Raw genomic sequence first — 17,355 nt, forward strand, 5'->3', positions numbered from 1 at the left:
GTAGGGTGTAGCTGTAGGAACCCCAGAGTGCACCAAGACACTCCAGTCCTACAGGTGAGATTAACCTGCTGGCAGCTGATGCTTTAGCTTGTCTGTCTCTGCAAATCCATGTTCAGAGTGTGAAAACTATTACTGCAATGTTATATTTCCACTGTAAACATGTTGGCTGTTCTCTGTGCCTGCACATATTACTCTGGTACAGTTTATTTACAGTTCATGGTACTTGATTGCCCTGATAGTCATAAATATTTTTCTCTGAAATGGTCAGAACATTCTTGCCATTTAGCAAGAGCACACAGTACGTGATACTAAACTGCGTATGTGCTACGTCTGGTACCAAAGCGTGATGAAATGGACACAGAGATTACCGTCAGAGTATGTTTCTAGGTCTTATTAACAAAGGTAAGATGATTTGCCACTTATTTATAGCTGTTAAAGTATGCTTGAAGGTCACATTTACAAAGGTAGCATGGTTTGGCACGTAATTTTAACATTATACATATATATATAGTCATATACAGTCTGTATACGTGTGGTTAATCCAATAAACATTTGTAAGGACATGGCAGTTACTGTCAATTTACAGCAGTTACACAGTGATTAGTAATAAACAGAGCCAGTGAGACTGAGTGCATTTAAGAAAGTGAGTGACTCAGGTGTGTCGGTTGGTTTGTCATCAGCCACTGGTTCAACTTGATGGAAATCCTTTGGTGCAACCGTAAGAGAGAGATGTGCATAAACAAATACACCCAAACTTCAATAAACTGAAGAAACACTGTAAAGAAGAGTGGGCCGAAATTCCTCCACAGTGATGTGAAACAGTAATGAAATCATACAAAAAACCACTGCTTCAACTTACTGCTGCTAAAGGTGCTGAAAGTTTCTCTGTGCTGCTGTTTTTCAGGAGTCACTTGGGGAACATTTTCAGGACCAAAGATCTTGACTTTCAGCCATGTTATCTATGATAGAGATGCAAAATCTATAGATTTCGCTCTCTAAACCTGAATAATCAAATCAAATGTTCAAAATGTAAATTTGGTGACAGGTTAACAGAAAGCTTGAAACATTTATTCTGACAGGGAATCCGTGTCTGAGATTTGAATGTTTAAAGGGCTGTTTTCATATATGGAGGCAACTGGATTGTGAAGCATTAAGTTTCATTTTTGGTTAGTGCATCGTCATAATTATTCTGGCACCAAGCAGCGATGTGACTTGTGGACTACTGCAGGCAAAAAATAAAACTTCCGGGCCTTCTTTCAAAGTAAAAGTAGTTGTGGGAACCTGGCAAATGTTTTGTTTCCATCAGCATTTTAAAAAGCTAAAATAAATAAATTAATAAAAAGAGTGGGTGGTGGGCTGAATGAATGATAAAACCACTCTGTGAAGACAAAACAAAGCTATAACCCAGCCAACATTTATATGTGGGGCCCATATGGTTTGGAAATGGGCTGAAAAATGGGCCACGTATAGGATTGTCCGCGGGTTCCGTAATGGCCCCATATTAAATAAGTAAGTAAGTAAAATTTATTTATATAGCACATTTCACAGATAAAAATCACAAAGTGCTTTACAATAAGATCAGACATACAAGTTAAAATTAATTAAAAGCCCGTTTGTATAAAAATGTCTTCAGCTGCTTTTTAAAGGAGTCAGTAGAGTCTAGACAGCGTAAAGACAACGGCAGAGAGTTCCACAGCCTAGGTGCCAGTGCCTGAAAAGCCCGATCCCCACGTGTTTTAAACCTAGTACGTGGGACCACCAGTAGCCTCTGACCTGAAGACCTAAGTGCTCGGGATGAAGCATGAGGTTTCAACAGGTCAGAGATATACTGGGGAGCTTCACCGTGCAGAGCTCTAAAAGTTACAACTAAAATTTTAAAATGAACCCTAAAATTAACGGGCAACCAATGAAGAGAAGCCAAAACTGGAGTAATGTGTGACCTCTTATTTGTACCAGTTAAAAGCCTTGCCGCTGCATTCTGTACAGACTGAAGGCGATCCAGAGCTGATTTGTTGAGACACGTAAAAAGACCATTACAATAATCCAAACGAGAAGAAATAAAAGCATGAATAATCATCTCAAGTTCTGCCTTTGACACCAGTAGTCTGAGTTTAGAAATGTTTCTTAGATGATAAAAACAGTTCCGGACAAGTTGTTTACAGTGTTTCTCAAGAGACATTGAACTGTCAAATATAACACCTAAGTTTCTGAGACTCGACTGAAATGAAGGGTCTAAAAAACTGATATGCTGCCTAATTTCTGAGAGCATGTGATCAGGTGCAATAATCAAAGTTTCTGTTTTATCTGCATTTAACTGAAGGAAATTGTCATTTAACCATTGTTTGATTTCTGACAGACAATTATTTAAACAAGACAATTTATACAACTCAGAGGCTTTGAAAGAACAGTACAACTGAATGTCATCAGCATAGAGATGATAAGAAATATTATTGTAACGTGTGATAATGTGGCCTAGAGGGAGTATATACAGCAAAAAGAGAATAGGACCTAAAACAGATCCTTGAGGTACCCCTCAAGGATCAATGCCCATATAGGTGTTATGTTAGGAAAATCTGGGAACTAAATGGGCCCCAACTGGGCAAAGTACACAGAAACCCATCCGGGCCCCCTCTTTCAAGTTTTTGTGGGTACCATGTGGGTACCACAAAGGCCAAAAAGTGGGTTTTAAGTGGGATTGTCCGCGGGTTCCATAATGGCCCCATTTAATAAGCCCATCTCAGTGTTGTATTTGTAAAATCTGGGAACTAAATGGACCCCAACTAGGCAAAGTACACGGAAACCCACCCGGGCCCAACCTTTCAAGTTGTTTTGTGGGTACCATGTGAGTACTACATAGGCTAAAAAGTGGGTTTTAAGTGGGATTGTCCGCGGGTTCCATAATGGCTCCATTTTTTAAGCCCATTTTGGTGTTATATTGGTAAAATCTGGGAACTAAATGGACCCCAACTGGGCAAAGTACACTGAAACCCACCTAGGCCCCATTTTTCAAGTTCTTAGTGGGTACAACATGACGAAAACATGAGCTAAAAAGTTGGAATGGCATTATCAGTGGGTTCTGTAGTTGGATCTTACTTCTAGTTTGAATTGACTAATTTCTGGCACTGAGTGGGCCCCATGTAGTAAAACAGTCACAAAATCAATTTTTCAGATGGCTAATACGGGTTCTGTGACAGAAAGACACCAAATATATTAAAGCTGACCGCAAACAAAAACTAGTTTGTAAATAAAACTATTTCAAAAATCACAAAGGTACACAAAACAACATTTTTCACATTTATTTTGTCCAACAACTGTGATTTTACGTAACTGTATTCCAAAGTGCGTAAACTTTTAAAAACTAGAAATGTCAAACTACAGCAAAATTCCTTAGATATTTGGAACTGTAGCAACATGGGGAAAACGTCAGATGGAAAACTCAAAAGCTTATCTTGAATCAGCAGGGTTTCTTTTTTTTGTTTTTTTACAGAGCCGTAAGTCTATTTTGTACCCTTGCAGCCCTCGGTCCTCCTCTGTCTTTAGAACACTTGGACCACACTTGAACCACTTTGACAGAGCCTTCTCTGCTTCTTGCAAGTTGACTTTTGATGTTAAATAATTCTTCAGTGCCTCTGCAAATGAAGAAGAAAAATGGGCAAGCCAAAGTAAAGTTAATCTTAGCTTACTTGCATTTGGTGATGATTTGCAAAGAACAATGTTTATTTCACTTTATTGCCTCAAAAAATATATATATATATTGCATGATAACCAATCTCAGTTACACTTTCAAACACTTTATTAAAAAAGTTTCGTTTTTTAAAGTTCAAATGTCTCAAATGAAACTAACTTACCATACACAACATTAAAAAGACGCAAATCTCTGAACTTTTTTTCCCCATGTCGGCCAAGCATGTTGTACTCCACAGCCAGCTCAGGTGATATGAGGAATTTCGTCATCCTTCTTGTGGCATCGTCTACACTTGTTTCCGCTGTATCTGCTACCATGGCAACCTGAGGGGAACATACAAAAAGGACAGATTAGATACTGACATCTGGTTAGGATGCCTCCCTGGTGAGGTGTTTTGGGCACGTCCCACCAGGAAGAGACCCAGAACACCCAGGACATCCTGGAGGGACTATGTTTTTCGGCTGGACTGGGAATGCCTTGGGATTCCCCCGGAGGAGCTGGGTCAAGTGCCTGGAGAGAGTGGTTGGGTCGAGGGGCAGCAGCCTAAGCTTAAGATAATGGACGAGAATGGAGGATAAATGGACGCTTTACATAATGCTTAATGTTTACTGTGTGGTGATAAAAAAAATATTGTAGTAAACACAAGCTAAACTAAAAAATTTAATTGCGGTTCCTTAACCCTTTATCCCCAATAATGTTATGCAGGATAACTGGTAGGTCTGGTAGGTTTTTTCCTCTACTGTATACTATATGAATGTAATCAAGGATTAATAACAGAAAAAAAAAGAAATTGAAATTTTGCCATTTTTACTAAAGGCCATCAAAATGTACATGAATAAAATATTTAAATTAGTCAATTCAAATTATTAACTCTAAAACACTGAACAAAATCAAGTATTTGACCCTGTGGTTTATTTTCGGACATCTCTTTTCTTCTAAAGGTCCAGTCGTGTTGGGCCCCTGGCAGAGCTCAGGTTTGACGAGACAGGTTTGGAAAAACCTGTCGCTGGCGACTTTTTGGGGGCTAAAGGGTTAAAATAAATAGGAATTGGCCAAAATTTGTGTTATTGTGTGGGTTCCCTCCGGGTACTCCGGCTTCCTCCCACCGTCCATAGACATGCAGCTTGTGGGGATAGGTTAATTGGATAATCCAAATTGCCACTAGGTGTAAATGTGCGAGTAAATGTGAGTGCAAATGGTTGTCTGTCCCTGTGACAAACTGGCGACCCTGTCCAGGGTGTACCCCGTCTCTCGCCCTATGACAGCTGGGATAGGCTCCAGCGCCCCCCGCGACCCTTAAAAGGATAAGCGGAAGTGAATGGATGGATGGATGGTCAAAATTTGTATAAACTATCATAGCAGAACAAAAGTAAAAAATAATCTTTATCTGTTATCAGAATCAAATATTTGATTAGAATAAAAAAAATAACTTTCTGGAAGATTTCTCGTTACATCTGTCATAAAAATAACAACATCTCAGAAAAGAAACATGATAGCAACAGAAAAATATGATAGCAGTGTGATGTGATGGTCCCTGGCCAGATTTTTTACACATATTATAAGCCCTGTGACACAAAAACCACTGAACTCTGACACGCACAGACTGTTTTCCTTCATGGTAATGAAGAAAAATGCTTGTCTGGTATGTAAAAGGAAATTTATTCTTCCAGGACCTGAAGCTCCGTAATGCAGCCCTCCAACAGCCAAACCTATCTGTTCTCTGATTGTCTTGATGCATGCTCAATCATCCAGGTAAGTAAATCTCCAAAAGTTGATTCTGTTCATCTGGACGTAGCGCTTGCAGCATTTTCTCCCACTGAAAATGCTACGTCCAGATGAACAGAATCAACTTCTGGAGATGTTCTCTGATTGGATTGTTTAATTGGCGATTGACATGAAATTGACCAATCAGCTGAAAGGAAGAAAAATAGGGTCAAAATTTGGATGTGTAAGTATAAATCCACACAAAGCCAAGAAAGCCGAGCGCAGAGTTGTTTGTAGCACCAATTCAGCCAGAGTGGAGCCAGATGGATTTTCCATCCATCCACACTGTAAAGTCTATAGACCAGTAAGTGATAAATTAACAGTGTTGTTGGTATTTTCTAAAACAGTTGTATGCAATAGTAATTGCTGTTTATAGTCCTCCTGTATATCTGCATGTTGCCTCCCAAATAAAACCTGTGATAATGGAGATTCAAATTCATGTCATACCTATACCAATAGTTATCAAGTATCCGGATCGACCTTTACTGATGTGCTTAAAGGAAAATTCTTATTTCCATGTATTTTCCTGTTCTGCCTTCAATTTTGAGGACTTCCCCCCACATTTCTAGTTGTGACAGTGCACCTACAACAAAAAAAATCTGCTGTGATTTACATTTGTTGAAAGAGCAATTTTGTAAAATAGTCTATTTTTGTATGCACAGTTATAAATCTGTCCTGTACAGCATGGACTGATTGCATGCTAAAAAGTTGTTTCTTAAAAATAAAACAATACATTTTTAATTAATAACATCAGCAGAAAGCCTTGTTATTAATTCGATGTACAATTTCTATAGAATACGAAACAACTCAGTTCATTTTTGATCATATCAATACCAGCATATTACACAACTAGTGATGGGATTTTCGTCTCTTTTTAGAGAACCGGCTCTTTTGGCTCGGCTCACTAAAAAGACCCGGCTCTTTCGGCTCCGAACCGGCTCTTCAGGTTGTTTTGTTGCTTTAATTAATTTATTATTAACAACAATATAAAATTATGCACAAAAGGAATTACTAATGTAAAAAAAGAAATGTGGTTTTATTTATATATGTTCATATATAAATATATATGGTGGCCCCTAGAGACAAAGCATGTACAAACTCCAAAACCCATTTCTAGCGTTAACTGAACTTCCAAAACAGAGCTACCTAGATCACTTAAATTGCACAATTGAAATCATATGTGTATTGTTTGCGTATTTATACACAAGCACTCATATAGATTCATAAAAAATTCCAAAAACTGTTCATTTACCTGTTACTACCACACACCAAATCCGGTCGTTGGTACTTCCTGGCTTGTGTAGCCACTAGGTAACAAAAGCTCAACACTGTGCCTAGCATCCTGGAGCACTTCTGTTGTGTTTTGTACGTGCTTCGGAGTTTGTACGTGCTATGGAGTTTTTACGTGTTTTGGAATTTTGGAACTGGGTTAATTTACTGCATTGTCTTTGGCAAACATAATTTAAAGTTAATTACAAAACTCTTACTGCCTATATTCTACTCAATAAAGTTCATCTTATCTTATTCTGTTTTCATTGGACCATTCTCTCTATACAGTTTTTGAATTTACACACTATAACGTACACGGCAGTTTTTTTTCTCTGTGCTTCTGCAACTGTTTCTTAGGTTTTCCTATAAGGTTTTTGTAATTAATTAAAAAAAAAAAAATTATATTTTTGGCCTTAGTGGATTCCTGCTCAGCTAACTCGGCCATTATACACTACCCAGTAAACAAAATGGCTGAACAGTATCTTAAATGTCTGATGTTGGAATTGAACTCAGAAGCTTCTTGCTGTGCGGCAACAGTGCTAACCACCGTATATATGTATATGTATATATATATACATATACATATATATGTACATATATATATATATATATATATATATACACACACACACACACATGTATAGGCACAGGAGGCAATGATCGATTTTAAAATTTAACATTTATTTAAATTTACATCTTTTATGCTAACAATAATGCCAACAGTGTTCTCTTCACTTGTCCCACATCTCTGACAGTTTTGGTCCTCACAATCCCCTCACAATTGGCTGATTTCCATCTAAGCTGCTACTGTCAACTGCATTAAACTGATTTTACATTGCCTTGTTATTCTAATCTTTATCTGCGTTTTGGACTCCAAACATTCACACCTGCTGTTAGTAACCAGAGCTCACAAGAGTGTAAGGCGTGTAGTTCAATAAAGTGATCGATGTGTTCACTAGCTGATTTCAATAAACCGGTAACTTATCAAATCTATATTTTATAGGAAGTACATTATTGATAAAAGTGGTAATAAACACGGTAACCAATAAAAATTTAAATTTCCTGTTATAAAAAAAATACTGCTGTAAGCTCGGTTTTCTAACACCAGGTGTGAACATCTACAGTCTTTAAGCGCTGGTAAAGATTTAAAAATAAAAGCATTAAATAACATAACATTAAACACTAAATTAGTTTGATGGTGTTGACTGCAGCAGCTCAGTGTTAATCAGCTGATGGTGATGGAAGCAGATGAGCGTTTTTCATCATGGTTGTTGGTGATGATTTATTTATTACTTTTTTGTGGAGAGAATAAATAAAAGTATATTTACGGTGCCCGCTAGAGACAAAGCACGTACAAACCCCAAAACACGTAAAAATTCCAAAACACGTAAAAACTCCATAGCACGTACAAACTCCGAAGCACGTACAAAACACAACAGAAGTGCTCCAGGATGCTAGGCACAGTGTTGAGCTTTTGTTACCTAGTGGCTACACAAGCCAGGAAGTACCAACGACCGGATTTGGTGTGTGGTAGTAACAGGTAAATGAACAGTTTTTGGAATTTTTTATGAATCTATATGAGTGCTTGTGTATAAATACGCAAACAATACACATATGATTTCAATTGTGCAATTTAAGTGATCTAGGTAGCTCTGTTTTGGAAGTTCAGTTAACGCTAGAAATGGGTTTTGGAGTTTGTACATGCTTTGTCTCTAGGGGCCACCATATATATTTATATATGAACATATATAAATAAAACCACGTTTCTTTTTTTACATTAGTAATTCCTTTTGTGCATAATTTTATATTGTTGTTAATAATAAATTAATTAAAGCAACAAAACAACCTGAAGAGCCGGTTCGGAGCCGAAAGAGCCGGGTCTTTTTAGTGAGCCGAGCCAAAAGAGCCGGTTCTCTAAAAAGAGACGAAAATCCCATCACTAGTTGTGTAATATGCTGGTATTGATATGATCAAAAATGAACTGAGTTGTTTCGTATTCTATAGAAATTGTACATCGAATTAATAACAAGGCTTTCTGCTGATGTTATTAATTAAAAATGTATTGTTTTATTTTTAAGAAACAACTTTTTAGCATGCAATCAGTCCATGCTGTACAGGACAGATTTATAACTGTGCATACAAAAATAGACTATTTTACAAAATTGCTCTTTCAACAAATGTAAATCACAGCAGATTTTTTTTGTTGTAGGTGCACTGTCACAACTAGAAATGTGGGGGGAAGTCCTCAAAATTGAAGGCAGAACAGGAAAATACATGGAAATAAGAATTTTCCTTTAAGCACATCAGTAAAGGTCGATCCGGATACTTGATAACTATTGGTATAGGTATGACATGAATTTGAATCTCCATTATCACAGGTTTTATTTGGGAGGCAACATGCAGATATACAGGAGGACTATAAACAGCAATTACTATTGCATACAACTGTTTTAGAAAATACCAACAACACTGTTAATTTATCACTTACTGGTCTATAGACTTTACAGTGTGGATGGATGGAAAATCCATCTGGCTCCACTCTGGCTGAATTGGTGCTACAAACAACTCTGCGCTCGGCTTTCTTGGCTTTGTGTGGATTTATACTTACACATCCAAATTTTGACCCTATTTTTCTTCCTTTCAGCTGATTGGTCAATTTCATGTCAATCGCCAATTAAACAATCCAATCAGAGAACATCTCCAGAAGTTGATTCTGTTCATCTGGACGTAGCATTTTCAGTGGGAGAAAATGCTGCAAGCGCTACGTCCAGATGAACAGAATCAACTTTTGGAGATTTACTTACCTGGATGATTGAGCATGCATCAAGACAATCAGAGAACAGATAGGTTTGGCTGTTGGAGGGCTGCATTACGGAGCTTCAGGTCCTGGAAGAATAAATTTCCTTTTACATACCAGACCAGCATTTTTCTTCATTACCACGAAGGAAAACAGTCTGTGCGTGTCAGAGTTCAGTGGTTTTTGTGTCACAGGGCTTATAATATGTGTAAAAAATCTGGCCAGGGACCATCACATCACACTGCTATCATATTTTTCTGTTGCTATCATGTTTCTTTTCTGAGATGTTGTTACTTTTATGACAGATGTAACGAGAAATCTTCCAGAAAGTTAATTTTTTTATTCTAATCAAATATTTGATTCTGATAACAGATAAAGATTTTTTTTACTTTTGTTCTGCTATGATAGTTTATACAAATTTTGGCCATCCATCCATCCATTCACTTCCGCTTATCCTTTTCAGGGTCGCGGGGGGAGCTGGAGCCTATCCCAGCTGTCATAGGGCGAGAGACGGGGTACACCCTGGACAGGTCGCCAGTTTGTCACAGGGCTAACACACAGGGACAGACAACCATTTGCACTCACATTCACTCGCACATTTACACCTAGTGGCAATTTGGATTATCCAATTAACCTATCCCCACAAGCTGCATGTCTATGGACGGTGGGAGGAAGCCGGAGTACCCGGAGGGAACCCACACAATAACACAAATTTTGGCCAATTCCTATTTATTTTAACCCTTTAGCCCCCAAAAAGTCGCCAGCGACAGGTTTTTCCAAACCTGTCTCGTCAAACCTGAGCTCTGCCAGGGGCCCAACACGACTGGACCTTTAGAAGAAAAGAGATGTCCGAAAATAAACCACAGGGTCAAATACTTGATTTTGTTCAGTGTTTTAGAGTTAATCATTTGAATTGACTAATTTAAATATTTTATTCATGTACATTTTGATGGCCTTTAGTAAAAATGGCAAAATTTCAATTTCTTTTTTTTTCTGTTATTAATCCTTGATTACATTCATATAGTATACAGTAGAGGAAAACACCTACCAGACCTATCAGTTATCCTGCGTAACATTATTGGGGATAAAGGGTTAAGGAACCGCAATTAAATTTTTTAGTTTAGCTTGTGTTTACTACAATATTTTTTTTATCACCACACAGTAAACATTAAGCATTATGTAAAGCGTCCATTTATCCTCCATTCCGGTCCATTATCTTAAGCTTAGGCTGCTGCCCCTCGACCCAACCACTCTCTCCAGGCACTTGGCCCAGCTCCTCCGGGGGAATCCCAAGGCATTCCCAGTCCAGCCGAAAAACATAGTCCCTCCAGGATGTCCTGGGTGTTCTGTGTCTCTTCCTGGTGGGACGTGCCCAAAACACCTCACCAGGAGGCATCCTAACCAGATGTTAGTATCTAATCTGTCCTTTTTGTATGTTCCCCTCAGGTTGCCATGGTAGCAGATACAGCGGAAACAAGTGTAGACGATGCCACAAGAAGGATGACGAAATTCCTCATATCACCTGAACTGGCTGTGGAGTACAACATGCTTGGCCGACATGGGGAAAAAAAGTTCAGAGATTTGCGTCTTTTTAATGTTGTGTATGGTAAGTTAGTTTCATTTGAGACATTTGAACTTTAAAAAACTAAACTTTTTTAATAAAGTGTTTGAAAGTGTAACTGAGATTGGTTATCATGCAATATATATATATATATATTTTGAGGCAATAAAGTGAAATAAACATTGTTCTTTGCAAATCATCACCAAATGCAAGTAAGCTAAGATTAACTTTACTTTGGCTTGCCCATTTTTCTTCTTCATTTGCAGAGGCCCTGAAGAATTATTTAACATCAAAAGTCAACTTGCAAGAAGCAGAGAAGGCTCTGTCAAAGTGGTTCAAGTGTGGTCCAAGTGTTCTAAAGACAGAGGAGGACCGAGGGCTGCAAGGGTACAAAATAGACTTACGGCTCTGTAAAAAAACAAAAAAAAGAAACCCTGCTGATTCAAGATAAGCTTTTGAGTTTTCCATCTGACGTTTTCCCCATGTTGCTACAGTTCCAAATATCTAAGGAATTTTGCTGTAGTTTGACATTTCTAGTTTTTAAAAGTTTACGCACTTTGGAATACAGTTACGTAAAATCACAGTTGTTGGACAAAATAAATGTGAAAAATGTTGTTTTGTGTACCTTTGTGATTTTTGAAATGGTTTTTATTTACAAACTAGTTTTTGTTTGCGGTCAGCTTTAATATATTTGGTGTCTTTCTGTCACAGAACCCGTATTAGCCATCTGAAAAATTGATTTTGTGACTGTTTTACTACATGGGGCCCACTCAGTGCCAGAAATTAGTCAATTCAAACTAGAAGTAAGATGCAACTACAGAACCCACTGATAATGCCATTCCAACTTTTTAGCTCATGTTTTCGTCATGTTGTACCTACTAAGAACTTGAAAAATGGGGCCTAGGTGGGTTTCAGTGTACTTGGGTTGAGTTGGGGTCCATTTAGTTCCCAGATTTTACCAATATAACACCAAAATGGCCCTAAAAAATGGGGCCATTATGGAACCTGCGGACAATCCCACTTAAAACCCACTTTTTAGCCTATGTGGTAACCACATGGTACCCACAAAAAACTTGAAAGGTTGGGCCCGGGTGGGTTTCTGTGTACTTTGCCCAGTTGGGGTCCATTTAGTTCCCAGATTTTGCCAATATAACACTGAGATGGGCTTATTAAATGGGGCCATTATGGAACCCGCGGACAATCCCACTTAAAACCCACTTTTTGGCCTTTGTGGTACCCACGTGGTACCCACAAAAACTTGAAAGAGGGGGCCCGGGTGGGTTTCTGTGTACTTTGCCCAGTTGGGGCCCATTTAGTTCCCAGATTTTCCTAACATAACACCTATATGGGTACTTAATATGGGGCCATTACGGAACCCGCGGAAAATCCTATACAGGGCCCATTTTTCAGCCCATTTCCAAACCACATGGGCCCCACATATAAATGTTGGCTGGGTTATAGCTTTGTTTTGTCTTCACAGAGTGGTTTTATCATTCATTCAGCCCACCACCCACTCTTTTTATTCATTTATTTATTTTAGCTTTTTAAAATGCTGATGGAAACAAAACATTTGCCAGGTTCCCACAACTACTTTTACTTTGAAATAAGGCCCGGAAGTTTTATTTTCTGCCTGCAGTAGTCCACAAGTCACATCGCTGCTTGGTGCCAGAATAATTATGATGATGCACTAACCAAAAATGAAACTTAATGCTTCACAATCCAGTTGCCTCCATATATGAAAACAGCCCTTTAAGGTTAAATATTCAAATGTCAGACACGGATTCCCTGTCAGAATAAATGTTTCAAGCTTTCCGTTAACCTGTCACCAAATTTACATTTTGAACATTTGATTTGATTGTTCAGGTTTAGCCAGCGAAATCTATAGATTTTGCATCTCTATCATAGATAACATAGTTGAAAGTCAAGATCTTTGGTCCTGAAAAATGTTCCCCAAGTGACTCCTGAAAAACAGCAGCACAGAGAAACTTTCAGCACCTTTAGCAGCAGTAAGTTGAAGCAGTGGTTTTTTTGTATGATTTCATTACTGTTTCACATCACTGTGGAGGAATTTCGGCCCACTCTTCTTTACAGTGTTTCTTCAGTTTATTGAAGTTCAGTGTATTTGTGTATGCACATCTCTCTCTTACGGTTGCACCAAAGGATTTCCATCAAGTTGAACCAGTGGCTGATGACAAACCAACCGACACACCTGAGTCACTCACTTTCTTAAATGCACTCAGTCTCACTGGCTCTGTTTATTACTAATTACTGTGTGACTGCTGTAAATTGACAGTAACTGCCATGTCCTTACAAATGTTTATTGGATTAACCACACGTATACAGACTGTATATGACTATATATATATGTATAATGTTAAAATTACGTGCCAAACCATGCTACCTTTGTAAATGTGACCTTCAAGCATACTTTAACAGCTATAAATAAGTGGCAAATCATCTTACCTTTGTTAATAAGACCTAGAAACATACTCTGACGGTAATCTCTGTGTCCATTTCATCACTCTTTGGTACCAGACGTAGCACATACGCAATGGCAAGAATGTTCTGACCATTTCAGAGAAAAATATTTATGACTATCAGGGCAATCAAGTACCATGAACTGTAAATAAACTGTACCAGAGTAATATGTGCAGGCACAGAGAACAGCCAACATGTTTACAGTGGAAATATAACATTGCAGTAATAGTTTTCACACTCTGAACATGGATTTGCAGAGACAGACAAGCTAAAGCATCAGCTGCCAGCAGGTTAATCTCACCTGTAGGACTGGAGTGTCTTGGTGCACTCTGGGGTTCCTACAGCTACACCCTACAGATGAACATACAAGTTAAATCTTTAAATAAACAAAATGCAGATTCCTGTTTACCATCTACTGTTCCTGTCATGTCTTACCCTCAAAGACGTGTTGGAAATGTTAAGTAACAGCCGGGCAAACTGAGCTAAATAACAGGTTGATTATAATCAACCTGTTATATAATAAGACCTGGGAATTGCACCACATGGGAACCATTGTCTGCTATAAATCATATCAGACAGATGCTTTAATTTCTTTCATTATTGAAAGTCTGATCATTCTACTTAGGGTGCTGATCCAGAAACTGGTGCTTTCAAGTGCTTTCAGCACCTGAACCTCTTGCTTTAAGGAAAGTGTGACCATAACGCCTCTGTTGGCAGATACAAAGAAGAGCCTTGCTATGTATTTGCATGCTGATCGTAACTGTTTTCATAGAGAAACACCTTATAAAAAGCCTTATAATTTAACTTATACCTTTGATTCTTACAAGTGTGGTGTGTATTGCCAACATAAGAATGTACCGCATTAGGATTTAATGCCACATTTGACCTCTGACCTATCTATTTGACTTCTCATCTAGACTATAGTGAGGGTCTAAAAGATCCTAATGTTATTTAGAGCTATATGTTCCTTACTGCCATTGCTTGTTTTGGCAACATTTGGGAGATTATATACCAACATATGTGGATTCTACATATCACATTATAGTTTACATACAAATATCCTGTCATCCTGTATCATTGTGAGTGATGTGATTTTGAATAGAATGACAACCACGCGTGTTCAGTCTAGGCTGAAAATGTAGACATTTGTGTGACAATGAAACATGCAATATTCCCAATATAATCTTTTAGATAATTTTATTAAAGTAATAAAATTAATAAAAACTATCTTATTGGGCACTCTAAATTAATAGACTCAATTTACAGTGCCCAATAAGATAAGTTATGTATTAGTTGACAAAAAAGAAAACCCCAATAATCTGACATTTCCCTCTGAGCAAGCACTCGGCGACAGTGGGGAGGAAAAACTTTCTTTTAAAAGCAAGAAACCTCCGGCAGAACCAGGCTCAGTGAGGGACGGCCATCTGCCTCGGCCGGTCCTGGAGTTTTTAAAATGACTTGTTAGCCAATTTAAAAAGTTACTTTGATGTCAACTAATACACTTAAACTGTCCTAATAATTTAAAACAAATATTTACAGGCAATCCTGATGGATGGATTGCTTACAGAACATTCATTTTGTTTTGTGTGTGTGGAACCCCGTAGCTCGACCCACATAGGAAAAGAAGCTGCTGATGAAAGGTTCACTTTCCAATATAGTTACAACATGCTCTTTGAAGACCTTAATAATGAGCTCATGAATGTATCTGTGGTCAAATGACATGAATGTCAGAATCACATCTGGATCTTGCCATTTTTCTAGCAGAGACTTGTAGACCATGTTACTGAGTAATGGTACATATTCGACAGGGATTTTAATTTTTTTGATTCGAGGCCAGACTTTACCGATCAGCCGTTTGGCGATGGCATCAGCTTTTTCAGAAGAGCAGGGTGAGTCGGCATTTTCGACGACATGCTTCACCAAGTCCTCGATACAGATTTCCACAGAAGACCTGTATTTCTGAACCTCTTCAGCCGCACTAAGGGCTGGATTCTCCATCGACTCGATCAAGTGTTTTTTAATTGTCTGGATCGTCAAGTTTTGCAATACCGGATCCTTGTCATTCAATAACATTATCAAATGTTTGTCTTTACAGAATGTTTTGTTGCGGATCTCTCGGTAAATGGCCTCACCAAGACCTTTTAACTTTTTTTTGTCTATATACAGGTCTTTGATGCGGTCATCAGACACCACGCTGTCAAAGAGTCGCTTGTGCAGTTTAACTGAAGGTTTGTAGTGGGACGTGTGTGCGTGTGAGAGCACATCATGAATAAGTGTGCTCAAACGCTCTTTAACCTCAGCATCATGAGATGTCCTACTACCAACAGATTGGGATTTTTCATTCGGTAATGGAAATATATTTTCCTTAAACTCTTCTAAAAGTGTTTGGGAGATATTTTTAGTTTGGTCTCCATCGTCCTGAGTTTTTCTGCACCATGCGAACAGCCTTGTTAGTAGGTTTCGCTTCTTTCGGAGGAGGCGATCTTTGAATATAGAAATTACCACTTGTTGGTCCGGCTGAGCTACTCCCAGTGCAATGATTACAAGGTTTGGTGGAATTTCCAGCAGCTTCTGAATGTCTTTGAAAATTGATTTTTCAAGACTTTTCACTGTATTTCGTTTGATGTTTATATTTCTATCCTTAATTTGCGCCCACAGAGATATGAAGAGTTGCTGTTGCATCTCATCAGACGGCGTCACCTTTGCCTCTCTTGAGGCGCGTTTAATCACAGCGTTTACGAGCTTTTTAACAAGCCGCTGTTGTTCCAACAGTCGAGGTTCCACAGTCACATCACCAGAAGGGGCAGTGGGCTCAGCCTCACCCACCTCACACTCCAGAGAGGAGTCACTCTTTTTGGAGTCCTCGGTGGGCTCAGCCACTGGTCCACTTTCTGCCCCCTCTGCTACTTCTGAAACGGATTCCAGACCAGCTGACTGTGGATCCTCCTGATTCAGTTGCTGGACGTACGAATGGGGGCAGCACACACAGTGCTTCCGTTTCTCCCCGACTCCCTGTAAAATTGTCTCCCCCGAGTTGACACTCTCCCCTGTGTCGACACCACCCTCACAGTGCCTAATCATTGGCATGACTTCAGTCATGGTGATGTGAAACATCTCTGATGTAAACCTACCAAGTGCCTGCTTGGTGTTTTCATCTGAGCACCCTGTTTTCAGTGCACGCCACTGGTCTTCATCTATGTTCATAAACAAGTCCCTAATTTTGGATTTTATAGTTTCCCTACATTCACTCAAAGGATTCATGTCTGTTTTTGTATTGATGCTTTCTGTTAGCTGATGCGTTCGGCTGTGAAACATTAATTCTTCTTACTGAACTGAATGGGTGACTAACCCCTATTTAAGGATTTTTCTAATGCGACGTCACGGAAGACATCAAAGGATCAAAGGGATTCTAGCGCTAAGCTCCGCCTACATCCGGGATGACGGCGACATGACGTTACCTAGCAACCGCTATAACCACAACGACGATCCTCAGTTGCTGTGATTCAGTTTTGTGGCCTACTGGTGCACTGCTTTAACCCACACCAACTACTTTCAATACTTTAAAATACTTTAAAATCCTTCGTTTAAAGTTAGAATGTGAAGCGAGCCCCACTGTGTTGTTATCGGGTTTCCATGATGGCTGGTGAGCTATGCTAATTCAAATGTTTATGTAGCTTCACTCATTCACCTGCAGATACAGACAGCTATCAGAATGGTCACATGTCTGTCTTATTAAAGAACATTACAGGTGATCATGCGCAGTGAGTTACAGCCAACAAGGAATCACGCAGTTTTTGTGTG

General features: G+C 38.8%; 1 protein-coding gene across 1 annotated transcript; it reads right to left on the minus strand.

Annotated features, from left to right (window-relative positions):
• Positions 1-14,734: 14,734 nt before the first annotated feature.
• LOC148102291 (uncharacterized) lies at positions 14,735-16,923 on the minus strand. Its single transcript, XM_087844530.1, has one exon. The coding sequence runs from the start codon at positions 16,867-16,869 to the stop codon at positions 15,127-15,129; it is 1,743 nt and encodes a 580-aa protein (XP_087700656.1). The 5' UTR covers positions 16,870-16,923; the 3' UTR covers positions 14,735-15,126.
• Positions 16,924-17,355: the final 432 nt, after the last annotated feature.

Source organism: Neolamprologus brichardi, chromosome 7 (genome assembly GCF_056152115.1).
Source record: "Neolamprologus brichardi isolate AB-2024 chromosome 7, ASM5615211v1, whole genome shotgun sequence".
NCBI classification, from domain to species: domain Eukaryota; kingdom Metazoa; phylum Chordata; class Actinopteri; order Cichliformes; family Cichlidae; genus Neolamprologus; species Neolamprologus brichardi.

What these genes read in the sequence shown, in the direction of transcription:
- LOC148102291 (XM_087844530.1), bottom strand. Translation starts at nt 16,869, where the DNA reads ATGTTTCACAGCCGAACGCATCAGCTAACAGAAAGCATCAATACAAAA.